Source organism: Equus asinus, chromosome 13, assembly GCF_041296235.1.
Source record: "Equus asinus isolate D_3611 breed Donkey chromosome 13, EquAss-T2T_v2, whole genome shotgun sequence".
Lineage (NCBI taxonomy): Eukaryota > Metazoa > Chordata > Mammalia > Perissodactyla > Equidae > Equus > Equus asinus.
This window is the reverse complement of record NC_091802.1, coordinates 35,566,039-35,594,013: the sequence shown is the minus strand read 5'-3', so window position 1 is coordinate 35,594,013 and position 27,975 is coordinate 35,566,039. Positions and strand designations below refer to the sequence as shown.

Below are 27,975 nucleotides of genomic sequence, written 5' to 3'. Positions count from 1 at the left end.
TGCCATCCTCATTTAAAATGTTAATCACTGTTACACAACAAAAATAAAAATACTCCTCATTTCTGATAAGGCATGTTAATACATACAGGGCAGTGAAAGCCTAGTAGGATAAACACTTCTTAAAAGCCTTTAAAGAGTAAAAATAGAAAGTAACAAATGACTGAAATTTTCTAAATTGTTACCCAAGAAAAACATCTGTCAAATGGACTAGTTTGGGGCCACTGTTTTGTGAAATATCCCTGAAAATACAGATAACCTTGGGAACAGAAGTTGGTATTGTGTAGAGTAGCTCAGGAAACAGAATACTGATGATAACTACAAAAGACTTCAGAAGATAGCCAAGCTCTCTATATGGCACTTAGCAATCACGTGAAAGTAAGAAATATTGATATAAGAATATAAGAAAAAGAAAATTGGAGTAGAAATAGAAAAGTTTCATAAAATTCAATCAAATGCCAAAATAAAGCTCTTAGCAGAAAAAGGTTTGGTGCACGGCCCTAATAGGGGACTCCTTTTCCCTGCGTTGGGGTTGGAGGTAGATTATAAGGGAGGTAATGAGAACTGTTTCTTTTTTTCTATACTTAATCTTCTCTACTACAGAGAAAATCCTCACGCAATAGGTGACATGGGCTACACTAAAAAGCAAGTCCTCCAACAAGGCTTTTCACATCTCTTCTACACTGAGAGATCCTAGGTGGGCTAGTAGCACGTGAGTACTGCTGAACCTCCTTACTAGCTTTGTAGACTACAAACCTGGCTGATTCTTGTTTTAAAGTCTTCTCTCTTTTTTTTTGCTGAGAGAGATTCACCCTAAGCCAATATCTGTGCCGATCTTCCTCTGTTTTGCCTGTCGGTCCTCGCCATAGCATGGCTGCCGGCAAGTGGTATAGGTTGGTGCCTGGGAACCAAACCCAGGTCACCAAAGCAAAGCCCACCGAACTTAACCAGTAGGCCCTGGGGCGGGCCCTAGTCTTCTTAATTTACTTCAAAGAAGCATATCTGCTTTCTACTCCTGTTAACTTTGATACAACAAACTAATTGAGATAACATAAAAATAGGAACATATCCGATTCTGTCACTTTCTAGTCAAAGAAAAATTTGTCGTCAGGGCGGTCCAGTGGCATAGTGGTTAAGTTTGCATGTTCTGCTTCAGTGGCCCAGGGTTCACAGGTTCAGATGCCGGGTGTGGACCTGCACACTGCTCATCAAGCCATGATGTGATGGAATCCCACATACAAAGTAGAGGAAGAGTGGCACAGATGTTAGCTCAGCGACAATCTTTCTCACTAAAAAAAAAAATTCTTGTCACAATAAAGCCATACACCTATTTACAATGACTGTTTTCCAGATGTCAGCAGAAGTACCGAAAAGGCAGTTAGGCAGTATAAAGATATTTACTACCAACTAGTAAGTAACATCATTCATAAGATTTACTCTTAAATTAAATAACATATTAAATATAAAACTAAAACTCCTTATCCATCCATCCAATCCAAGCACTCACTTCATGAAAGCCATCAAAGAAACAGTAAACGAAGAATATAACATTCTAAGTACCATAGTGAAAGCAAGTATAAGGGGCAAAAGAAATAAGTGACTAAATCTTCTTTAAAAAAAGAGAAGCCATTTCAGCTGACTCTAAAAGGAACAGTTTACCTGACGAAGTGGGGTAAAGACATTCCAGGCAGAGATAACAGTACAAGCAAAGGCATAAAGATCATGGCATGCGCAGGGAAATACAATTCGGGATTGAAATTTGAGTGGCTTATTCTTAGCCAAAGAATAAGTTTGGAATCTGTCCTCTGATTCACAAAGGGAATTAGTGGGAAAATAAGCTTCCATTCATCCATCCATCCTTTCAACACACAACTTGAGTCCCTATCATTCTAAGTGTTCTAAGGTGCTTGGAACGTAGTGGGTTACAAGACAATCAACATTTCAAACTATGAATATGAAATAAGACTTAAAAATCACAGAGTTCAAGTGTGCATGCAATGCAACCACACTATAATCACATGTGACACAAAAGTACAAGATAATCAGAAAAGTGTACAGTGGGGAACTGACTGGATATGAGAGACTCAAGGAAGACATTCTTGAGACATTTAAACTGAGAGCTGAAGGATAAATAAAGGTTCATCAAGCAAAGAGGGGCTGAAAGAAACCAAGGAAATCCAGAATGGCCAAGCTTAAGAGACATGGGAGAGGGAATGGCCTGACATGAGGCTGGAAAACAGACAACAACCAAATCACACAGGGCCTTGCAGGATACTGGATCATATTAAGCATGCTGAACTCCACTCATACTCTGAAAAGTCCAGTCTGCGAAGATATGGGGAACACGATGGGGGTCAAGGGGAGTTTGAGAAGGGAATAGGAGTATTTGAAGGGAGACTAAAGGTTACCACAGTAGTCCAGATGAAAGATAATTACAAGAGTGGCAGTGAAGATGGAGAGACGAGGATGAATTTAAGGTATTTTGGAGGTAAAATAAACAAGATTGGTGACTGGATGAATGCAAAGGAGAAGAGAGAAGGAAAGGTCAGGAAACAATTTAGATTTCTGGTTTGACCACTGGTGGGGAAGGTAGTATCGATTATCTAGGGTAAAGAGATGGGGGAAGTACGGGTAATATAATAAAATGGATTTTTAATATCAAGGTGAGCTATCTGTGAGGTATTCAAGAACACATATGGAATATTTATTTGTAAATAAGGTATCTCATTATTTCGAGTGTAACTGGTACAACCTGCGTGGAGGTTAGCAATGTGGATCAAAGCCCTTACATTCTCAAGGGCTTTGATACAAAATGTTACATATAGTATGATCCTACTTTTATAAACCGGAGGAATAAATAGGCAAAAGAAAAGGTTTCCAGCCATATATCAACATGCTGACCATCGCTGTTTATCAGTGGTGAGACTTAGGGTGATTTTATCTTTTTTTAATAGCCTATCCTTACATAGTCTAAAGTTGCTGTTTTGGGGTTTTTGGTTTTTTGGGGGTTTTTAACAATAAACATGGATTATTTACATATTTTAAAACAATAAAGGAAAAGGGGGAAATGCAAAATATAGGACTATACCTCTTCAGTGGTGGCCGAAAAGCTCAACATGAACCTTAATTCATGTGCATTTCTGCTTAGAAATGCTTGACCTATCAAGTATTAATACTACCGTTTATCTGACCAAAAATGATAATGGGCATTTTTCTAAATGTAGTTAATCAAAATCAAACTCTGAAATGGAATACTGAGGGAGAGGGAAATCAATGTGAAGGGATAATTCCATTTTAATGATACAGTCATGTGTCGCTTAATGACAGGGATATGTTCCGAGAAATGTGTCATTAGGCGATTCGTCATTGTGTGATTACAGAGTGCGCTTACACAAACCTAGATGGCATAGCCTACTACACACCTAGGCTATACAGTATAGCCTACTGCTCCTAGGCTATAAACTTGTATAGCATGTTACTGTACTGAATACTGTAGGCAACTGTAACACAATGGTAAGCATTTGTGTATCTAAACATAGAAAAGGCAGGGTAAAATATGGTATAAAAGATAAAAAATGGTCCATCTGTATAGGGCACTTACCACGAGTGGAGCTTGCAGGACAGGAAGTTGCTCTGGGTGAGTGAGTGAGTGGAGAGTGAATGCGAAGGTGTAGGACGTTACTTGACACTACTGTAGACTTTATAAACACTGTACACTTAGGCTACAATAAATTTCTAAAAAAATCTTTTTTTGTCTTCAATAATAAATTAACCTTAGTTTACTGTAACTTTTCTACTTTATAAGCATTTTAATTTTTTAAACTTTTTGACTCTTTTGTAATAACAGCTTAAACACAAACACATTGTACAGCTGTACAGAAACATTTTATTTCCTTATATGCTTATTCTATAAGCTTTTCTCTATTTAAAAGAAAAAACCTTTTTTTTCCTTTACTTTTTAAACTTCTTTGTTAAACACTAAGACATAAACACACATATTAGCCGAGGCCTACACAGGGTCAGGATCATCAATATCACTGTCTTCCACCTCCACTTCTTGTCCCACTGGAAGGTTTTCAGGGACAGTAATAAGCATAGAGCTGTCATCTCCTATGATAACAGTGCCTTCTTCTGGAATACCTCCTGAAGGACCTGCCTGAGGTTCTTCTTGAGGAGGTGTCACTCTTTTCAGAAATATGTCCATGATGGTTTGCTTGGTTTGTTTCTTTTTTTCATCATAGATTTACTTGTAAGTAAATAATACACCATGAACATTCCTCTCTATTAATGAAAACCTTTCAATGTTGGGGTTCATGTTTTCAAACTATTTAACAAGCTTGTTGAGGTCTGCAAAGGCTTCTGCTAAACACTTCATTGTGAATTTTCTTGGAGGTTCTTCTTTTTCTTCTCCTGCAGTTTCCTTTTCTCTGTCTCTTCTTCAGCTAAGCATTCATGTTCCAGTCCCAACAACTACTCATTAGTCAGTTCCTCAAGAACCACCTCTAGGGGCCGGCCTGGTGGTACAGTAGTTAAGTTCACGCACTCCACTTCCACAGCCCACGGTTCACAGGCCTGGATTCCAGGCATGGACCTATGCACCGCTCATCAAGCCATGCTGTGGCAGTGTCCCGGATACAAAATTGAAGAGAATTGGCACAGATGTTAGCTCAGCAACAATCTTCCTCAAGCAAAAAGAGGAAGAATGGCAACAAATGTTAGGTCATGGCCAATCTTTCTCAGCAAAAGAAAAAGAACCACTTCTAGGAGTTCCTCAGTGTCATCCCCACGCACACACAGGTTAAAGTTGTTTGCCATCTCAACGATAGCCTTGTTGATTTTTGCAATCTCTTCATCCTTGGCAAATCCTTTGACATCATGGACGAACGTCTTGAGTGTCTTCTTCCAGATGCCATACATATACTCCTTGGTGACATCACCCCAAACCCAAGCAAGGTTCTTGATGCAGTCATAGATGCTGTTACATTTCCAGAATTATATCAGTGTCTTCATCAGTTGCAGCAATAGCCCAGGGAAATGTCCTTCTCAGGTAGTAGTCCACTGGTTGGATCAAAGAGGTGGTGTCTGGAGGGAGAAACACCACTTTGATATTGGGAAGAAGATTACCAATAAAAGGAGGATGTCTGGGAGCATTACCAACAATAAGCAAAATCTTGAAATGTATGGTATTCTTCAAACGGTACTTCTCCATTTTATTGGCAGAGCAATTTAGGAGGGCATCATTGGATCATCCATGACTCCTTATTGCTCATGTAGTACACTGGCAATATGTGCTTACTGATATGCTTAATGGCCCTGGAGTTCTCACTGTGCCAGATCACAAATGGTTTCAATTCACGGCCTACAACATTGCCCCCAGGCACAACTGTTATCCTGTCCTTTAAAAGCCTTGAAACCTGGCATTGCCTTGGTCTCCTTTTGATAAAAGTCCTTTCAGGCATCCATTTCCAGAATAGGGAGGTCTCATCCATACTGAATATTTGCTCTGGCAAGTAATTTTCCTCCACTATCAGCTTACTGAGTTTCCAAAAATTCTTCAACTGCCTTCACATCAGCACTCGAAGACTCACCACTCACTTTTACATTATGTCATGAATAACAACTCTTGAGCTGTTTAAACCAGCCAGAGCTAGCAGTAAATTCAACAGTGTAGTCAGGCCTAGCCTTTTCTTTCAACATAGCAAACAAACTTTTTGCTTTGGCCGTGACTGTCATGGTGCTCAGAGGGATTGCTCCTGTGTCTGGTCTTCAATCCAGGTCATCAGAAGTTTCTCCATGTCTGATACAGGCCCTTCTCAAATTCCTGTTAGTCTCACTGCCTTCAATAAAGCAGATCCTTTAACAGCTTCCGTCACTTTGTTCTTGTTCTTCAAGATCGGAGATATGGTGGAATGGGACATGCCTGACTGACGAGCAATAACTGTCACTGATTTTCCACCTTCACAGTCTTTAAATCACTTTTAATTTCATTTCAAGGTCAATCACTCGACTGGCCTCATACTGGCAACATCATCAGTGGATTTTGTATACTTAGGGGCCATAACAAACAAAACAACATGAGATTAAATCAAGCACAAGGGAAGATGTAATCAAGAGACACGTAAACATGAGATGTATGAGGCTGCTGCCGGCACAACACAGCATACTCTTTTACAGTAAACTGTTTTTTTTATAAATAGAAAGAGTACACTATAAAATAACAATAAGGATAGTAAATACATAACCCAGTAACATAGTCGTTTATTATCATTACCAAGTATTAAGTACTGTCCATAATTGTATGTGCTATACTTTTACACCACTGACAGCACAGTAGGTTTGTTTACACCAGCATCATCACAAACATGTGAGTAATGCGTTGTGCTACAACATTACAACGGCTACAACATCATTAGGCAATAGGAGTCTTTCACCTCCATTATAATCTTACGGGATTACCTTTGTATATGTGGTCCGTCATCGAATGGAATGTTGTTATGTGGTGCACAACTGTATACAATTCATGCTATATGCCATGACAGTACATTAGATTTGTTGATGTCGAAAGCTAAAATACAAGAGTGATGTATTTCAGAACTAGGATACAGAAGTGTAGATGCATTCCAAAAAGTCTATAGAAAGACTGCACAAAATAGATCCATTTTATAGACTTCATTCTTTCCTATATTTTAAAGGTATTTACAATAAAGAGTTCCCAATATTACTAGGTTTCCTTTTATTACTATAATTTGCATATAACACAGTATTTTTAAACATAGTAAACAGGATTTCAGAGGCTTTACCCTAGCCAGAGACATTTTGAAGGAGAAAAAAAAGTAAATGAATTTTCGTAAGAAGCCTATGGGATGTTATGAACCAATGTTACCGCAATAATTAATAAATAAATAAATAAAACATTTTGTCCTAATAGGAAAAAAAAAAAGCAGCAGCAGCCTAGAGCATTCATAATTGACTTAATGTGATTTAACTTCTTGCCAGTGGCATAACTTTATAAAGTTGGTCACCCTCCACCACATTTGGCAAATTATGGGGTTAAGGCAATATCAAAATCAAGGCGGGAGAGGGGCAGTTTTTCAAACTTTAAAACCAGCTTATCCCTGGAAAATTCTGCTTACCACCCCTCAGCACAGGATAGTGTGTCAGATCCCACAGGTGTGCTGGTGTAGAGTGCACATCTCCTCCACTCCCACTCTCTGTCTCTGTCTTTATGTCTCTCTCACACACACTGTTTAGAGAAAGTGTTGAGGGGTAGGACAAGAACCCATGAATGGGCTTTTTTTTAGCATGTCTGATAAACATATCTTCACCAGATACCCCTTTCCCCTCTTAATAACTAATTGGTCAGCAATAACATTGATGTAACTTCAGACAGAACTCTCCTGGGAGCAACTAGACACTGTTCAAAAAAAGAAAGACAGTAGACAATACAGACTTATGTCAGGATCTAAAAAGAATACGCTTTGTGACAAACCGAAATGCTTTCAAGTCCAGATGGCTTATAGGGGCTGTTTTGCCCCACTGTTCTGGAGAAAAACAAATGAATACTTTGAAAAGGCAAGCTCCTGAAGTTAAAAAAAAAAAAAAAAAAATCCCTAGAGATTGTTACTTGTTGGAGTAAAGATGCAAGAGACAAAAAAAAAAAAAAGCCCTTTACGATAGTAACTTTGACTACAGTAGTTGTGTAAAAAATAACACCAGTAAATAAAAAGCTGACTTATTGCTAAGTATCCAACAAGATATTATCTTCCCCTCATTTACTTTGCAGAGTGGGGGAAGGAAAATACTTCCATTCTATTAAATAATTATTGTTCAGTTAAATCTAATTGTTATTCAATGTAGTATCTTTTAAGAAATAAGAAGATAGACCATAGTAAGTAATGCCCAAGGGATATGATCCCCCTTCTTCAAAACTAAATAGGAAGGGGACCGGGGGAGGAAAAGGAGAACTGTTACAGATTAAGAGAAACTTAAGGGACATATTAAACCAAGTGTAAATACGTGGACCATCTTGTTTCAATTCTGATTGAAATAACCAAATATGAAACTACATTTATGAGATAATTAGGGAAATGTGAACACTGATTAAGTATTAAATATTATTAATGAATAATCGTTTATAACTTTTAGGTGTGATAATTTTCTTTTAACTCTATCTTTTAGAGATTCACTGATATGTAATCTTTGATTTGCTTTAAAATTATGGTGTAGATGCTGAGGGGGAAGTAGGGAGGGACAGAAGAGACAATATTGGCTTGATGTTGATAACTGTTAAAAAGTTGAGTGATGGGTACATGGGAGTTCATTATACTATTTTCTCTACTTTAGTATTTGGATATTTCTGTAATAAACAGTTAATAAAGAAATAACTTGGAATAGAATTATTAGTGGCATTTAAGTTAATATGACAACGTTCTGTAATAAGAGCTTCCTGTCATTAAAAACCAAATAAATATGCACAATGGGCATGTAGAAGGATATTCATTGAAGTGCTATTTGAAACAGCTCAAAACTGAAAGATGACTTACATGTCCATCAATAGATGGTGGATACGTTACAATAGATCCATATTGTAGAAACTATGTAATTAGAGAACTCGGGTGGCAGTGGGGCTGAAACCCGGGGGTAAGAAGGTAAGCCTAAAAGCACTGGTTAGTAATATCCTCAGTAGCTCCCCAGCACCATCCCAGAGCAGCCAGGAGGCTTCCTTGCCCACTCTCTCAGAAGATAGGAAGTTTGTGTTCTGAATAAACTCAGTAAGAGAGATTCTAGACTCGGGGACACCAGGCATAGTCAGGTGTCAAATGAAAAGAATTAAGTGAAAATCTATATACCAAACAGTAATTCTGACAAGCCCCCTTTCCATTCCTGCCCTCACCCCAATTCCCATAATAACTAGGCTTACTTACCACTCCACTCTCCCCACCCACAAAGAGATTATCTTTCTTTGGAAAAACTCAAATGTCTCTGAGAAAAGACCATGGGAGATTGAAATCTGGGTTCCCAATAGGCAGTAAACTGCATCCAGGCACACACAGCTTCTGGCCCTCCTTTTTTAGTGCCTCACCCTTAAAACATGAAGGGATAATTAAGGGTTATTAGGCACTTGAAACTCCAATCTGAAAGAAGAGAGACCAAAACTATCAGGAAAAAAATGGGACTCTGAGGAAACAGTCAAAGCAGAGAACAAATGAAAACTATAATTAATACACTCAGAGACCAAAGAAAAGTCATTGCATCCATGAAACCAGAACAGTATGCTATTTTTAAAAAGAGGTGGGGGTAGGGAGAGAGAAAGAACAAAGAAGAGCTCTGGGAAATTATAAAAGTATGAATTGAAGAATCTAGCACTCATCTTGTCTTTCTTGTACAAACCATACCTTAGGGTAACCAAACAGTTGATGAGGGGGAAGTTCTCCTTTATAAAAAAATTTAGCTAATAAATGCTAAAGGAATAATGAGTTAGAATAGCACCATTCCCCATTCTTTAATGAAATAATAGGGAATATCCAGTCACTATTCAGATTTTCCTGGTTGTCTTATAAATGCTTTTACAGTCAGGATCCAAACAAAGTCTATACGTTACACTTGGATGATGTAGCTCTTAGGTCTCTTTTAAACTAGAGATTGCCCAGTCCTTTTCACCCAATGGTCATCTACCATTCCAAAAATCCTAGGGCCCTTAAGAATTATGCTAAATACACTCTGCCTGTGCTCTATAAATGGAACAACACAGCCTGGATGACAGCACATCTGTTTACAACATGGTTACTGAATATTTTAAGCCCACTGTTGAGACCTATTACTCGGGGAAAAAAAAAACGATTCCTTTCAAAATATTACTGCTCATTGACAATGCACCTGGTCACCTGAAAGCTCTGATGGAGATGTACAATGAGATTAATGTTGTTTTCACCTCTACTAACACAATATCCATTCTGCAGCCCACAGATCAAGGAGTAATTTCAAATTTCAAGCCTTATTATTTAAGAAATACATTTTGTAAGGCTATAGCTCCCATAGATAGTGATCCCACTAATGGATCTGGGCAAAATAAATTGAAAACCTTCTGGGAAGGATTTATCATTTTAGATGCCACTAAGAACATTCATGATTCATGGGAAGAGATCAAAATATAACCATTAATGGGAATTTGGAAGAAGTTGATTCCAAGCCTTCACAGATGACTTTGAGGGGTTCAAGACTTCAGTGGAGGAAGTAATTGCAGATGTGGTAGAAACAGCAAGAGAACTAGAATTAGAAGTGGAGCCTGAAGATGTGACTGAATTGCTGCCATCTCATGATAAAACTTTTAACGGATGAGGAGTTGCTTCTGATGGATGAGCAAAGAAAGTGGTTTCTTGAGATGAAATCTACTCGTGGTGAAGATGCTGTGAAGACTGTTGAAATGACATCAAAGGATTTAGAATATTACTTAAACTTAGTTGATAAAGCAGTGACAAGGTTTGAGAGGACTGACTCCAATTTTGAAAGAAGTTCTACTGTGGGTAAAATGCCATCAAACAGTATTCAAAAGCTACAGACAAATCATTTGGGACAGACAAATCAATGCAGCAAACTTCGCTGGTGTCTTATTTTAAGAAATTGCCACAGCCACCTCAGCCTTCAGCAATGACCACCCCCATCAGTCAGCAGCCATCAACATCGAGGCAAGACCCTCCACCAACTAAAAGATTATGAGTCACTGAAGGCTCAGAATGATGGTTAGCATTTTTTAGCAATAAAGTACTTTTGGGGGGCCAGCCCGGCGGCATAGTAGTTAAGTTCGTGCACTCTGCTTCGGCAGCCCAGGATTCGCTGGTTCAGATCCTGAGCATGCACCTACACACCCCTCATCAAGCCATGCTGTGGCAGTGTCCCACATAGAAGAACCAGAAGGACTTACAACTAGGACATACAGCTATGTACTGAGGCTTTGGGGAGAAAAAAAAAAAAGAAGAAAGGAGGAAGATTGGCAACAGATGTTAGTTCAGAGCTAATCTTCCCCCCAAAAAAAGTATTTTTAATTAAGATATGTACATTTTTTAGACATAATGCTACTGCACACTTAATAGACTATAATATAATGTAAAATAACTTTTATATGTACTGGGAAACCAAAAAAATCATGTGATTCGCTTTATTGCAACATTCTCTTTATTGCAATAGTTGCTTTATTGTGATGGTCTGAAAGCAAATCCACAATATCTCTGCAGTATGCCTGTATTTTGAAAACCTTCCTTCAGGTGGTTGGAGGTACCTGCTACTGTAACGAGCAGTGAGCAATGGCAGCTGAACCCAGGATGGGTCCTGACTTTCAAACTCCCCTTGAGGCCTCAATCAATTCCTGTGGGTGGTTATGATCCAACCACTTAGTACAAACAAAGAAAGATGTCCAAGACATGAGTTAATAAAATCAACGGCGCCAGCCCGGTGGCATAGGGGTTAAGTTCACACGCTCTGTTTCAGCAGCCTGGGGTTCGTGGGTTTGGAGCCCAGTTGCAGAGCTACACATCACTCATCAAGCCATGCTGTGGCAGTGTCCCATATACAAAATAGAGGAAGACTGGTACAGATATTAGCTCAGAGACAATCTTCCTCAAGCAAAAAGAGGAAGATTGGCAGCAGATAGCTCCAGGCCAGTCTTCCTCATCAAAAAAATAAAGTTACAACATATTACACACATTATGATCTCATTAATTTAAACTATACTCATACATGAAAAGGCATCTGAAAGAATGTATATCAACCTATTAATAGCGAGGTCTCTCTAACAGGCAAGGTTCTAGAAGTATTTCTGTAATGTCTTGGTTTGGTTTTGTTTTTTAGAAAGAGCATGTATTTTGTCTGTAAACAGGAAAAATAGGTAAACAAGATGACTAAAGGAAATAATAGCCAAACAAGTACTACACGTGTGAAAGAATTTACTCACTGCCCAAAGTATCATCCATAATTGTATATAACCAACCATGACCATTTATTCAACATGAGCTTCACTATTCTTGCATGTGTATATTTTATATTCCTTATAGTCCTTGTGACTAATCACCGCAGCAAATAGAGAACATTCATTTTCTACTGTCTTACCCAAAAACACAAGAAGGAAGAAAAACTCACTGGCCTATGACAGAGGCTATCGAGCAGAAATTGATTACCACACTGATAAAGCCTAAAAAAGTGTGGTGCTGAAGTTTGCTACAACAGCCAAGTAATGCTTTACTAACTTTGTTACACAGTTTTGTGCTTCCATAGGTATGTGGTCAATATTTTACATCTCTGACTTTAATTTACAGATCTTAAAGCTTGACACTACTGTTTATTTCAACACTTGACTCTCTTACGTAAACATTCTTCTATTACCAAAACAAAATCTGAAAATGTTATCCTGAAAAAAAGTAATATATTATTGAAGAAAATTTAGAAAATGTCTATAAATAAAAAAATGGTAGATAACCATTTCTGTCCAGTTGTTTTTCTGTGTTTTTTTTAATGTTTAATGGGAATTTTCAAACATGCATAAAAGTGTAGAGAATAGTATAATGAATCCCTATGTACCATCACCCAATTTCAACAATTATCAGCATATGGCAAATCTTGTTTTACCTGTATTCTGTGTCTTTTCCCCCAAGAAATCTCAATATCATATAAGTTCAGTATAAATACTTCAGTATGTATTAAACATACTTAAAAAATTATATATATTACACATGACCATTTTATTGCTTTGACTGAAGATCACCAATGGCTTCCTACTAGAATACAATCTTAGACTACAACCCAAACTCTACCTTGGTCCACAAGGCCCACTTAGTGATCAGCTCTCCATGCCTCTTGTATCTCCTGTCTCCTCCCTTTCCTCTAGACGGGTTGACTCCTAATTTTAAACTGTTGCCTACTTCAGAGCCTCATTTCCTTTGTCCAGAACTGTCCCCTAATGGTCTCCTCCTCATCCTTCATGTCACAACTGAAATGCTACATCCCCAGAGGCCTTCCCTGACCATCCTATCAAAGGGGGAATAGGGTCATTATTTCAGCTCTTCATGTATAATTTAATTTTCAGGTGCACACATACATCTTTTTTAAGGATTAATTTTATACTACTCAAATTTGAGTTATAAAATTTAACTTCCGGCTTGTCAAAAGCAAAATATTTCTGGATGTTAAAAAAAAAAAAAACACCTAAAAATGTATCTGAACAGCACTGGCTTATCTGAATAGTTTCAGAAAAAGCATTTGACAAAATTCAACATCCCTTCATAACAAAAACATTCTGCAATCTAGGAATAGAAGGAAACTCCCTCAATCTGACAAAGAGCATCTACAAAAACTCCACAATATCATCCTTAATGGTTAAAGATTGAATGCTTTTCCTCTAAGATCAGAAACAAGACAAAAATTTCACTTTTGCCAGTTCTATTCAATATTGTACTGGAAGTTCTAGTGAGGGCAATTACACAAGAAAATGAAATAAAAGGCATCTAGATTGGAAAGAGAGAAGTAAAACTACCTCTATTTGCAGATGACATGATGTTGTATATAAAAAATCTTAAGGAATCCACAAAAGAACCTATTAGAACTAATAAATGAGTTCAGCCATGTTACAGGATATGAGATCAATATATAAAAATCAAGTGTATTTCTAAACACTTGCAATGAACAAGCAGAAAATGAAATTAAGGAAACAATTCCATTTACAATAGTATCAAAAAGAACAAAATACTTAGAAATAAAACTAACAAAAGAAGTACAAAACTTATACTCTGACAACTACGAAGCACTTTTGAAAAAAATTAAAAATCCAAATAAATGGAAAGACGTCCCATGTTCGTGGATCAAGAGACTTAATATTGTTAAGATGGCAACACTCCCCAAATGGATCTACAAATTCAACAAAATCCCTATGAAAATCCCAGCTAGCTTTTCTGCAAAAATTGACAAGCAGATCCTAAAATTCATATGGAAATTCCAGGGGCCCAGAATAACCAAAACAATCTTGAAAAAGAAGAACAAAGTTGGAGAAGATGCTGCTCAATTTCAAAACTTATTACAAAACTACAGTAATCACAACAGGATGATACTAGCATAAGGATATCAAGACAATTCAATGGGGAAAGAATAGTCTCATCAACAAATGCTGCTGGGACAATATGAAAAGGAATTAATTTGGACTCCATGTACAGAAATAACTCAAAATGGATCGAACACCTATATGTAAGAGCTAAAACTATAACACTCTTAGAAGAAAACAGAGGTGTAAAATATTTGTGACCTTGGACTAGGCAATAGTTTCTTATACATACACCAAGAGCACAGGTAATCAAAGAAAAAAATAGATAAATTGGACTTCATCAAAATTAAAAACTTTTCTGCTTCAAAGGACATCATCAAAGTAAAAACACAACCTACATAATGGGAAAAATATTAGCAAATCATATATCTGATAAGAGACTTGTATATACTTATAATGGAATAGTATTCAGCCTTAAAAAGGAATGAAATTATCATACATCCTACAAAAACGGAGAGCCCTGAAAACATGCTAAATGAAGTAAGTCAGACACAAAAGGGAAAATATTGTATGATTCCACTTATACGGGGTATGTAGAGCAGTCAAATTCATAGGGAAAGAAAGTAGGACGGTGGTTTCCAGGGGCTAGGAGAAGGGGAAAACTGGAGCTAGTGTTTCATGTCTATGGAGTTTCAGTTTGGGATGAGGAATAAGCTCTGGAGATGGAGGGTGGTGATGGCTGCACAACAAAGTGAGTGTTCCCTTTTTCTCTTTCCCCTTCCCCAAAGCCCCAGTACATAGTTCTATATTCTAGTTGCAAGTCCTTCTAGTTCTTCTGTGTGAGCCTCGGCCACAGCATGGTCACTGACAGACCAGTGGTGTGGTTCAGCATCCAGGAAGTGAACTGGGCCAAGAAAACAGAGCACGCCAAACTTTAACTACTAGGTCATCAGGATTGGCTCATGAGCATTCTTAACACCACTGAACTGTACACTTAAAAATGGTTAAAATGGTAAATTTCATGTTATATATATTTTACCACAATAAAAACAATTTTAAGAAACAATATGGTGGTAACTATATAAAGTGAAATTTTCACAGGAAGAAAAAATCAAGTTAGTCTATATTTTAAAAATGCAGGGGCCAGCCCTGTGGCAGAGTGGTTAAGTTTGCGCTCTGCGTCCGCTTTGGCGGCCCAGGGTTTCACTGGTTTGGATCCTGGGCGTGGACATGGCACTGCTCATCAAGCCAGCTGAGGCAGCATCCCACATGCCACAACTAGAAGGACACACAACTAAAAATATACAACTATATACCGGGGGGCTTTGGGGAGAAAAAGGAAAAAGAAAATCTTTAAAAAAAAAAAAGCAGTCTGCTAGGGGAATGAAAATTTTCTAAGTCAACAATATTAATGCTATCAGTTGACTAGTATCACAAAGAAATGAAGTATTCTTCATAATCATATTTTTAAGATAAACTAAAGCACCAAAACATCTTTTTTTTTTTTAAAGACTGGCACCTGAACTAACTGTTGCCAATCTTCTTATTTTTTTTTTCTGCTTTTTCTCCCCAAAATCCTCCCAGTGCATAGTTGTATATTTTAGTTGTGGGTCCTTCTAGTTGTGGCATGTGGGATGTTGCCTCAGCACGGCCTGACAAGCAGTGCCATGTCCTAGCCCAGGATCCGAACCAGCGAAACCCTGGGCCACCGAAGCAGAGTGCAAGAACTTAACCACTTGGCCATGGGGCCGGCCCCCCAAAACATTTTTATCATATCCATTTTAATGAAAAATGTTTCTAGAATTTCATACACACCTATCTCCTTAAAATGGAGGATATCAAATAAAATGTAACCTTTTGTTGGTAACAGTCATTCCAAATCACTGTGAATCATGATTATAAACCATACTTCATTATAGTGTGTGATGCCTTCAAGATAAAAATCCAAAATTGACAACACAGCCCTTTACTTTCTTACCTCTGATTATCTATTCAACCTCAATTCTTGCCACTCCCCCATGTGGCAGAAGTACTAGTATATATTTTTAAAGAACATACGGAAATCCAATATTTACTATTTAAACATATCAAAAAAAGTCATGTTTTTGCAGTTTTCTGAACACATCACACACTTTCAAATCTCTCATACTTTGGCTGTGTGACACACAACCCAGTGAAATGCCACCCTGTCTCTGAGAAGCTGTGCCTCAGGTTGAGTTAGGCTTTTAGCACCTCGCACATACTGTACTTGTTTAGAATGCTTACATAAGGCTGCTCTAGTCATTTACTTTAGCCTCCCCACCAGACTATGAGCTCCTCAAGGACAGGATCCTAGATTTTTCATTCTTGCACCCCTAACTCTGGGCACAAAGTGTTTAATTAACATCTGTTTTATAAGTGAATAAATGGGATGGATAGACAGGTACGTAGATATCAGACATATAGGTAACATTTAGCATATGTTAACCAAATGTCTGGAGCTTTGAAAAGCTCATTTTCCTCGTATAATCCTCACAACAATTCTAGGAGCTTGTTACTATTATTACCCCTATTCACAGATTAAGTAATTGAGGCTTGGCATTAAGAAACCTGTCTGTGATTACATCGCTAGGAAGTAACAGAGCCAGGATTTGACCCAAGGCAATCTGACCTATTGCCCTTGTCCTTGGCCACTGCGCTATATTACTTCTTTTAATTTTCAGTCCTGCTTCAGAGACACCTACCATTTGTTATAAGTACTTTTCTCTAATAGATACCCTCTTAATTTGCTTATAACCTTAATTTGTCTATAACCTGTTGAGGGCTAATAAACTATTTTATTTAACATAAGGGTAAATAAACACTTTGCCTTTAAATGTTTCTTCAGTAGGCCAAAGATATAAACTCTACTAGACAGAGTTTGAGACATTCATTTTAGCTATTCAGAAATCTTCTTTTTTCACTTCCTAGCCCTCAGCTAGGTTACAGATGTTTAAAACTGAGTAAATTACTGGCTGCATTTCTATCCCAGAATAAAAATATTCTTTAAAGAGTAAAAACTAAACAAGTCACAAATTAATGGGTAATTTCCATCAAAAGTTTCCCAAATCACATCAAACAGGTTCAAGTAGACTATTTTCAAAGAACCATAGACAAACAAAACTCTTCTTAAAAAGTTACCTTTCTGGTTTTACAAAAGCCTATTTATTTGATTCCACACTTCTGTGCAACCTGTTTAACTTTTTAAAAGGTATCTGCTTTTGAATAGGTAGCAGTAACAAAAAATGAGGCTAGGACAACAGGTAACTGAAAGAAAATTCAAATTGAGGATTTGATAATTAAAATTAGAAATCTGATTCATACCACAATAGCCTAGCAGATGCTTTTAACCAATACAGATTTCAATGCCCAAGAAATAAGTGCTTACTATTCTTCAGAATGAATTTTTCTTCAAAAATAGAAAATGTTTTACTAACCACTTTATTTGTTACTGTAGGGTACTACTGCTGTATCCTAATTAAAAACGTCTACCAAAAGATTCTAAGGAAACAGTTAAAATTAAGTTTTGGCACTTAAACCTTCATTTGTGTAGAAAATTTATTCAGACAGACCAACTTATTTCTCAACCAGTAACTTAGAAAAAATTATTTGTGGCTAAAATGAATAAAAATACAACAGAAAGCCACTATTAAGTTTAAAATAACCAGAGAATCATGGTGGTAACACGACTTCTAAGATCACCCAGCCCAACCTTTGCAAATGCAGAAGTAATCCCTACAATGCTTTTGACAGTAGTTCCAACGATCTTAATACTTCAATTTTGAAAATGCATAAATATTTCTAGAGTATCGACTATGTATAGGAAATGTAGGCAGCATCTGCAGTAACTATACTCAGGAGAAGTCATGGTTTCTCTGTATATGCCAAAGTCAAAGGACTTATTGAAGAATTTTCTGAATTTTAGCATAACTTGGCACCAACAGTAAGGACAATAACTTGAATGCACAAAAGAGAACTTTAAATAGTTAGGCTTAGCAATTTGACCTTTAGCATATTCATCCATCCACCCAACCAACCAAGAAACATCTATTAAATACTTCCTGCATCCCAGTAGTTTAGTGGGGGAATTAAAGCAACAGGTCTGATATAACATTGGAAGTGCTACGGGAGGCGAAGGACAGTATGCTGTGGGAAGATTTAAGATGGGCACAATCCATACTTGGGTGTTCATAAAAGACATCCCAGAATTGACACCAGAAAGATGAATAATGTTAGCCAGGCAATAGAAGAAAAAGAGAGTGCCAAGCAAGGCAGCAGCTTTTAAGAAGGCTTGAAGAGAACATTTTTCACAAAACAAACTCAAAGTGTTCAGTATGGCTCAAAAAGGAAAAGAAGAGGCTGGTAAGATAAGCAGCAGCCAGATTACAAGGCTTTGTATGTATGTTACGAACTTTAGTCACTTCCAGAACTTCAGACAGAGTCACGAAAGGCTTTTAAGTACAGAAATGATCTGACCAGATCTCCATTTGGGAGAGATCTGGGTACAATGGGATTGACAGTTTATAGGTTGGCACTACTGGAAGCAGACAGATCAGTTATGGGACAGTTTCAGTCATCATTCATTTATTCAGAAATATTCATAACGATATAAACCAATGTTACCGTAATAAAAATCATAAAAATAAGAACAAAATTAAAAAAAAGAAATATTCATTGGGTACTTCCTATGTACCAGACACTAGTATACAGTGTGAATGATGCAAAGTTCCAGCTCCATGGAGTTTGGATTCAGGGCAAGGCAAGAGATGTTGGTGGCCTGTAACAGAGTTTTAGAAATGGATTTGGAAAGAAGTAAAGAGATTCCAGAAATACTTAAAAGTTGGAAACAAAAGAAGGTAGTAATGGGGATGCAGGAGAGAGAAGGTTTAAGGATGGTGACCAGGTATGTGGACAGTGGTATCCCTCACAAAGACAGGGGATTCAGGAGGAGCAGGCTTGGGAAATAAGTTCAGTTTTGGACTTGTCAGGAGACATTCATGTCCAATAAACAACAGTCACACAAATCTGAAACTCCAGAGAGAGATGTGGCCTTAAAGTTCCTAATAGGCTGTCAGCTCCATGAGGGAAGAATCTTGTCTGTTTTACTCACCCTATATCCTCTGGACACAGTACCAGGCATACGGTTGACACTCAATAAATATCTGTTACATGAATGAATGAGATATACACTTTGGAATAGTCAATGAATAGTAACTGACGCATGGGAATGGATAATATCAGCGAGGCAGTCTGCAGAGTGAGAACTAATGAGGACCTCAGAAAGAACACCAAACACAAAACTAATGTAAGAGGAATGCACAGAGTGGTCAGATAAGTAAGGTGCAAACCAAGAGATGTCAAAGCCACAGAACCAAAATATAATGTTTCTTAAAGAAGGAGTGACCAGAAAAGTCAAACATTGCTGAGAAGTCAAGCATGAGAAGGAATAAGACAGAAAGCAAAGGAAACACATTTATGAGAGCTACTTACTTTTCGGAATTTTCAAGAATAAGGGGTAGGAGAAACTCTGACTTATACATATGCCTAAAGTTTCAGATCTAAATAATTACTCTTACGAGATGACTTATTTCCTGCATGGGCAGCTTACCTGTTTAGAAACTTATTTGTTCCATCTAAAGTGCCTGCTTCTTTACTCTTTATCACAACACTTTTTTTATTTCCTGTGTAGCATCTATCACAATCTGTAATTAATTGGTCTGTTTATTCTTTATTACAATATAAACTCCAAGAAGGCACGGGCTACCTTCCTTGTCTGGTTTGTTTGTGACTAATTCTCAGGGCCCAGAACTGTTCCTGGCTCAATAAATATCTGTTCTTTCTGATCAGCTGTGTCTGTTTATCTTTCTGTCTACCTATGGGACTGGGACAGGGTAGAACTAAGACCACGGAGTTTCCTCCTAGCCCTTAAAATATAACTACATAAGAACAAGTAAAAATACACTTTAAAGGACAATAATGGAATCCAGAATCACAAAAACCCTAGACCTATTCCCTGTAGGGAATCCAATCAAATTACAAGTAAAAAATTCTTCTGAGGCTCTATAACCATAGAGGAGCAGATAAGCAGTCGGAAACAAGATATCCTGGAAAATATATGATAAGACTACAAAAGAAAAAGTTACTAGAGAAAACATTAAACGTAGGATCAGTTTCTCAATTTCCGTATCTTGATGTTTCAAAGGGGAAAAATAATACAAGATATTTTTATGCTGTAATTTTAAATAAAAAATTTTAACTAATTTAATTCAGTTTTATAGATCTCAGATTTAAATTTCTTATAGAAAACTATCTAAACTGCAATCATTTCTTCCCAGACAAGTGACATTAGTATACTACAAAAATATTAACAACTCACTCATCTCTATAACTGACATATACTTAAAAATTAATTCAATTGGAATATTAGATAATATTAGAGGGGCCAGCCCGGTGGCACAGTGGTTAAGAGTGCACATTCCACTTTGGCGGCCCAGGGTTCACCGGTTCGGATCTCGGTGCGGTCATGGCACTGGCTTGGTGCGCCATGCTGTGGTAGGAGTCCCATATATAAAGCAGAGGAAGATGGGCACGGATATTAGCTCAGGGCCAGTCTTCCTCAGCAACAAGAGGAGGATGGGCAGATGTTAGCTCAGGGCTAATCTTCCTCAAAAAAAAAAGATAATATTAGAAAATACTCTCAAATGTACATAATATTGTGGATATATGGTAGAATGCTCTCATTTTTTAGGAGATAAGTACTTGGTACTGTAGGGTGAAGTGACATAGCATCTGCAATTTACTTTGAAATGGTTCAGCAATTTAAAAACATGTATGTACATATGTAGATAAATAAAACTACTGAATCTAGGCAATGGATATACAAATGACCAATGTACTTTTAATTTGTCTGTATGTTTGAAGATTTTCCTAATAAAAAGCTGTGGGGAAAATTTATTGAAGAAGTTTACTGACCCTAAAAAGAAATAAAAACAGTATTTCGAATTTCCTACTAATAATTCTATATCCTCAACTTGGAAACTGCTCTGTTGTATTGATTAATATGTAAATTCCCATGGTTCAGTTTAAACATTTTGGGGGGCACCTATTATGCCAAACTACTAGACACTAGAATTCCTGACTGAATGAAACAATCTTGCATCCAAACTAACAACTAAATATCATGGGCCAAGGTTTCAAAATATATAGAGTTCACACACATATATTTCTAAATATCAGCTTTTGAATAGACACATTACATATATTATTAAACTGGGTCTATCATGATTTTTTTTATCTCAACCTAATAATTTATCTAGGTAACAGCTGTATTCATTATGAATGCTTAGCTCAGTGAAAAAGGTGTTTTTATTTTCTTGAGGAAGATTAGCCCTGAGCTAACTGCTGCCAATCCTTCTCTTTTCGCTGAGGAAGACTGGCCCTGAGCTAACATCCATGCCCATCTGTCTCTACTTTATATGTGGGACGCCTGCCACAGCATGGTGTGCCAAGCAGTGCCATGTCCGCACCCAGGATCCAAACCCGTGAACCCCGCACCACCGAAGCCGAACATGCGCACTTAACCGCTGTGCCACCGGGCCGGCCCCAAAAAAGCTGTGTTTAAAATAACTCAGCCATTAGTCAATGGAACAAAAGAACACACGTTTGGCTAGATTCTAACACTAGCCCTCCTGGGAACCAAAGGTTCCATATGATTTAAGTATGCCGCATGTAGTTAAAGGCAAGCTAAGGAGTCAAGAAATGAGAAGCAAAATTAAGCACAGAGTTGGATCAACTACCTACTGCACATACCACAATAATCTAGTGAGCAGTCCTTACTCTACTAGTCCATCCTGGGATTACACGTACCCTGTCCAGTTAGGTACATTACCCATTTTGATATTCTCTTCTGTGATTTTAACTAGGTAAAAATGTGAACGGCACTATAGCAAGGACACATAATGGTATTTTAGATACAATCAGAAAGCTCTGAAGGTAAAGAAAGGGTAAGATCTGTCTTAAGAGCTAAACAATGGTTACCCAACTGATTACCATTTCAAAAGGCAACAACCCCACCACCATCACCACAGACACACACTCCTCTAGAGAACAAACAGACTGTTCATTTCAGAAAGTGTCTTGAAGTACGGATTGACTAGGAACAAGGACATATCTACTCTGACTAGGGGCAGTGTGAAGTTTATTTAAATGGTTCAGAGGAAAAAACAATGGTATCTTTTAAAATATGAAAATACGTGTTTTTTAAAAAGTGTGTTTTTAAACGTATTAGTTTTACATATAAAATAATTTAGGTATAGCCAGCCCTGACGGCCTTGCAGCTAAAGTTCTACGCACTCCGCTTTGGCAGCCCAGGTTCAGTTCCTGGGCGTGGAACTACACCACTCGTCTGTCAGCAGCCATGCTGTCGCAGTGGCTCACATAGAAGAAGCAGAAGAACTCACAATTATACACAACTACACACTGGGGCTCAGGGGGGTGGGGGCAGCAGGAAAGGAGAAAGATTAGCAACAGATGTTAGCTTAGGGTGAATCTTCCCCTGTAAAAAATAAAAATAATTTAGGTAATATAGAAATCATTGAGGCACCAAAATGTTTCTTTTTTTTTTGGAGGAAGATTAGCCCTGAGCTAACATCCATGCCCATCTTCCTCTACTTTCCACGTGGGATGCCTGCCACAGCATGGCTTGACAAGTGGTGCGTAGGTCTGCACCTGGAATCCGAACTGGCGAACCCCAGGCTACCAAAGTGGAACATGTGAACTTAACTGCTGGGCCACTGGGCCGGCCCCTAAAATGTATTTTGAGCATTCTAAAACCTAGGTTTAATGAATAAATTAAGATATAACATAACATTCCAAAAGACTGCTGACCCTTGCTCCATCTGAACCAATAGAGAAATTAAGTCAACACCTGAGCCAATTCTTGGACCAAAAATCTTTAGTTCACTGAGAACACCACAAGATATTGGTTTCAAAAACTACTGGACAGGTACCACAGAGGTCCTTCACTTTTAAAAGGAGCTTGAAAACTTTAATAAATAACACGTAGATTCAAGCATGTAAGATGTCAAATGTTAACACCCCACTGACCAGCAACTTGTTCTCCTGTACTGACACATCATCTGTGCAGGTAACCAAATCACTTTCCCCTGCTGCTCCACTTCAGGGAAATAAAATCCACATAATAGCAAAGTTCATTCTAGCAACTCTAGCGTCCTAACAAATTTTATTTATTTATTTTTTTGAAGGTTGGCACCTGAGCTAACAACTGTTGCCAATCTTTTTTTTTCTGCTTTTTCTCCCCAAAGCCCCCCAGTACATAGCTGTATATTTTAGTTGTGGGTCCTTCTGGCTGTGGCATGTGGGACGCCGCCTCAGCACGGCCTGATGAACAGTGCCATGTCCGCACCCAGGATCCGAACCAGTGAAACCACAGGTCACAGAAGCAGAGCACACGAATTTAACCACTCCGCCATGGGCCTGGCCCCTAAAATAAACTTAATGGTGAAGCAAAAGTGGAATTTCCACTTTTTAACTTCCCAAGTTCCCCAGAAAAGCCATCATCAACAAATTTAAACTCTACGCAAAATTACTCTTCACTCCTGTCACTTGATAAAAAGTCACAAAACTCAATGAAAAGACTTCAAGTTTTCCTTTTTAAGTGTTTATTAAAGAGATGAACTTAACTGTCAATGTAAACTATTCTGCAAACAAACCAACATTAACTTCCTCAACAGTTTTGATTAAAATATTCTTTATAAATGAATGAGAACTATAACATCAATAAAAAGAACACTGACTATCAATGTCTGATTTCCTGCCCATGTTGATACACTTCCAAAGTGTATGTTTTATATGAAGATTTGATTAAAGTCTTTTCAAATTTTCATTAGAAAATTCTCCGTAGTGTCTCTCACCTCTGCATTTAATCACCCCAATTTTTCCAGGCAAAAAGCTACAGAAAAGTAGTCACAAAATCACACAATCCTAACATCTTCCCAGCAAAGATAGTCTCTCTTCAGCCCCTTCTCTTCACATATGCTTCTATCATGCAAGGAGGGAGCGAAGGGAGGATGAAGAAGGTACGTCTTCATTTTTCTGTGCCATCTCCCTCCACTGAATCACACTAAATAAGCGCTCACTTTGAGAATAATGGTCGTAAGAAAGAAAGCCCAAAGACTCACCTGGAACTAAATTCCTAAGAAAAAGATTCCTTAACTCATTTGCCTACTTATCAGGGAAGTTTTCTTTTCTTTTTTTTTTAATTACTCAAAGCAAATCATGTCTATTTTAAAAGACCCTGCACAAACAAAACATAAAAACCATTAACATATTCTTCCCAAGAATGACATCTCTATCCAGGTCACTTTCTATCCAGATTTTCATTTTTAAAAATCACTGATTTACAAATAAATTATTTACAGATTCACAGGGCTTACTCTGGATAGAGTAGACAGGCAAGGTCTAGCCAAAGAAGTGAAATTTAAGCTGAGCCAAAAGTGAGAAGCTAGACAGGGTGAAGCTCTGAGGAAAAAGCACTGTAGGCCAAAGGAGCAGCATGGGCGAAGGCATCAGACAGGACTTGGTTAAGGAACAGAAAGACATATGGCTGGAGGGAGCCCAAAAAGAAGAGTGGTAAGCAATAGGATGAAGTTTCCTGATTAGCATTTGAAACTGGTCACAACGTAGCTAAAATCAGACTTCCTTTAGGTTGTTTTTAAAGACTCACAAAAACAGCGGCTAACTCCACACAAAAAATTCAAATAAAAGCAAAGAAAACGACAGAAGGTATTCAAATTAAGTAAGAGCATTATAATAAAGATTAAGTTTCTGATTCCTTGCTGAGAATTCCCACAAGCAAGAGATTATAGCACTTCACACCTCCTAAAACATTCTCCTCATTCACATACCCTCCTAAATTTCCACAAAGGTGCTCAGAATTTACTTGACACTTTCTGGTGATGGACAATTTCCATGCTCTCAAATACTTTTGCTGTAAATACCCTGAGGTGCTTTTGCTCTAATAGCAGACTCTTAGTCTCCTATTAAAGGCCACAAACAAAGCACTCACAGAAAATTAAACACAGAATCCACTTCTGCATATTGGCCAAGGAGAGACTGCACTTCTGGGTACTGGGTAAAACTTGATTTATGATCTCACATGAAGACTGATAACAAGGTGGTTTTATGTTTGTGGTGTGGGAGCTGGCTCATCTAGCATTTCATCAATGTTCTCTATTCTCAGGTCATGGCCCTTTGCCCAAAGGTTTCATTACAGAGAATTTATAGACACGTTTGAAAAAGTATAAATCACAAAGGAAGTCACTGGATAACCTATTTTTAAAAAGTCATTTACTTAAGAAATTATTATATAATCCAGAGCCTAGCAGTTAGTTTTATTTTCTGATTCTGCAACCTGTGGCAGATGGTTTTCTTGGCACGTGTGACCTTGGCAGCTTGCCCATGTTTACATGGACTGACAGGAGTCTAAGGCCGGAGGGAGCATTTCTTTTATCCCAGGTGATAGGTCATGCTGGGCCTGCTCCTCAGCTGTGTGCACCTGTGGATAATTTCGGAGTCTCTGTCATGTCCATCCACACAATGGCTAGGGCCTGTGTGAGCACGAAGATATTGCCTGCCATCTCAGAAGGAGTACATGACGTCTGTCCTATAAACAGTGCTAACAAACTGGTGGAAAATTGTGATCCCATCCTTATATGTTTTAAACCCCTCCTTCCCTAGATCCTTGGAAATAGTCTTGAAATAAAGTCTTGAAATACAGTCAATTTTGTTTGGCAAACATAATGGTATTCCTTTGAGTCAAATGAATCACAAAACCAGAAGTAAAAATCCTCACTACAGTCAAGCTTGAAAAAGAACTCCTTGACCTGGTACAAAGGTATATGTGACAAAACAAAAAGTTTAAATGGTGGTACCATTTAGTGTTAGGAAATGAGCTGCGAAACAAATCTCACATTCTAAAAACTTTTCAAGTATTTTTGAAAGATAACATGTCGTTCCTTCACTAATTATTTAGCTCCCTTCAATCACCATGTCTTTAGCCACCAGGTGTGCTAGATGCTCAGGAAACAAAGACGAATGGGACACCTCGCCCACATTAGGTAAGTTCTACAGAAATAATGCCACCACACCCTGAAAGCTAAAATCCTTGCCTGTCTCCAGAAGTCAAAGACCTATCAGTTGCACTCGAGAGCTCCAAAAGGCTCACAGACTCGAGGTGAGGGCGCCGAGGTCACTGCTGAGGTGCCAGAGGTAACAGCCGGCCAAGTGCACCTGTAAACTGCAGTCTGAAAAGGGCTGCCAGCAGTCACCTACAACTTCCTCAAACCACTCCCCCACCCTCCGCCGCCCCGTCCTTTACGAATAGAGGGTTTTTAAAGGGAACTGTCCAAGGTTACCACCTGACATAGAGGCATGCTTTGGTGTGGGATACCAATAAAATAAAATTGTATACTCCCTATATTTACAGAGTATTGCCATACAACATCTAAGTGTTGACAAAGTGTCAACCAAGGCATATAAAACATAAAATAAAACCTCTTTCTCAACAGGGTTAAAACATCAAAAAGAAACTGACCGAAAGAGGGAGATCTCTAACTTCCCAAAGCAGCAACCCCCTGGAAAGGTACTGGAACCAGCGGAAGTTACATATGCAGATATGCAGGACAGAAGTGTTTAAATGCCACCCCCCTCCAGCCCGCCGTGGTAAAAGTTTGAACCGCCGTCTGACTATCCCACGGTGGTCGGAAACTTCCCTAAACTACAAGAGGCAACGAGACACCCGAAAATCTCTGTCCTCAGCCAACCCCAGCTGCCCTCATGCCAGGCTGTGGCTTCCTCCCCGGGCCTTGCCTCCTCCATCTCACTCCCTTCTCCAGGACACTCACTTGCCTGCCTCGGCTTCCGACGCGGGCCGGGGGTCCCGGGGACCTCTCGGCCTCCGGACTCGGTCCCGCCCCAGGAGGCCCGGCGCGCCTCCCCTCCCGCGCCCGGCCGCGACCCCCGGCCCCCGGCCCGCCCTCGGGCCCGGCCCCCGCCCTCCCCGCCGGCCCTCACCTCCTCGGCGTGCTTGCGCAGCGCCTTCTCCCGCTCGTACTGGGTGATGAGCTGCTCGTTGTCGTCCCGCAGCAGCTCCAGCTCCACCTGGTGCTCCTGGTCCTGCGCGAACACCGAGTCCAGGTTCTCCAGCACGGCCACCACCAGTGGCATCAGCTCCTTGACGACCTCCTCGTCGTAGCGCCCGATGAGCCGCTCGAACTCGCGGTAGATGGAGCCAGCCAGGCCGGACACCCGCTCCGACATCACAGCCCCGGAGCCGCCGGGCTCCTCCTGGTACACCACACCGTCCTCCAGCTCCATGGTGGCGGGCGGGCGGCGCGGGGCGTCGCCGGCTGAGGGGGCGGCACGGGCCCGCACGGGACGGGCCCGGCTGGCGCTGGGGCTGGGGCTGAGGCTGGAGCTGGGGCTGGGGCTGGGGCTGGGGCTGGGCCCGGCGGGGTGGGGGCCCGGGCCGGAGGAGGGGAGGGGTGCGGAGAGCGCCCTCAGCCCAACCGCCGCTGCACCAACTGCCGGGGTGGCCGGGCCTCGCGCGCCACACGTCACCCGCGGGGCGGGACTCGCGCCGCGTCGGCCCGGTGGGCGGGGCCCCGCGGGAGGCCAGGCGCGGCCGGGGGCGGAGCCAGTGCGTCATCGCGCGCCGGCGGAGGGAGCTGTGACGTCAACATCCGGCGCCTCGCGGACGGTGCCTTCGCCAATGAGAAAGACTACGAGAGGAGGGTGGCGAGAACTGTCAGCGCCGGGCGGGATTTGCAGGGCGGGTCCCAAAGGAAAGGGAAGGGTTCTGGAAGAGTGACTAGCCGTCCAGAATTAACATAGCTAACATTTCTGTTGCTTTTTCCAGC

At 39.5% G+C, this 27,975-nt stretch overlaps 1 protein-coding gene across 4 annotated transcripts in view; it reads right to left on the bottom strand.

Moving 5' to 3' along the window:
• The window catches only part of SPAG9 (sperm associated antigen 9), a 126,509-nt gene extending 98,832 nt beyond the window's left edge, over positions 1-27,677 (bottom strand). For all 4 annotated transcript variants that reach the window (XM_044744225.2, XM_044744227.2, XM_044744228.2 and 1 more), the window contains exon 1: positions 27,131-27,677. In XM_044744225.2, coding sequence (XP_044600160.1) covers positions 27,131-27,433 — 303 coding nt within the window. In that variant the 5' untranslated portion in view covers positions 27,434-27,677. The remainder of the gene's footprint in view (positions 1-27,130) is intronic.
• Between the last annotated feature and the right edge of the window lie 298 nt (positions 27,678-27,975).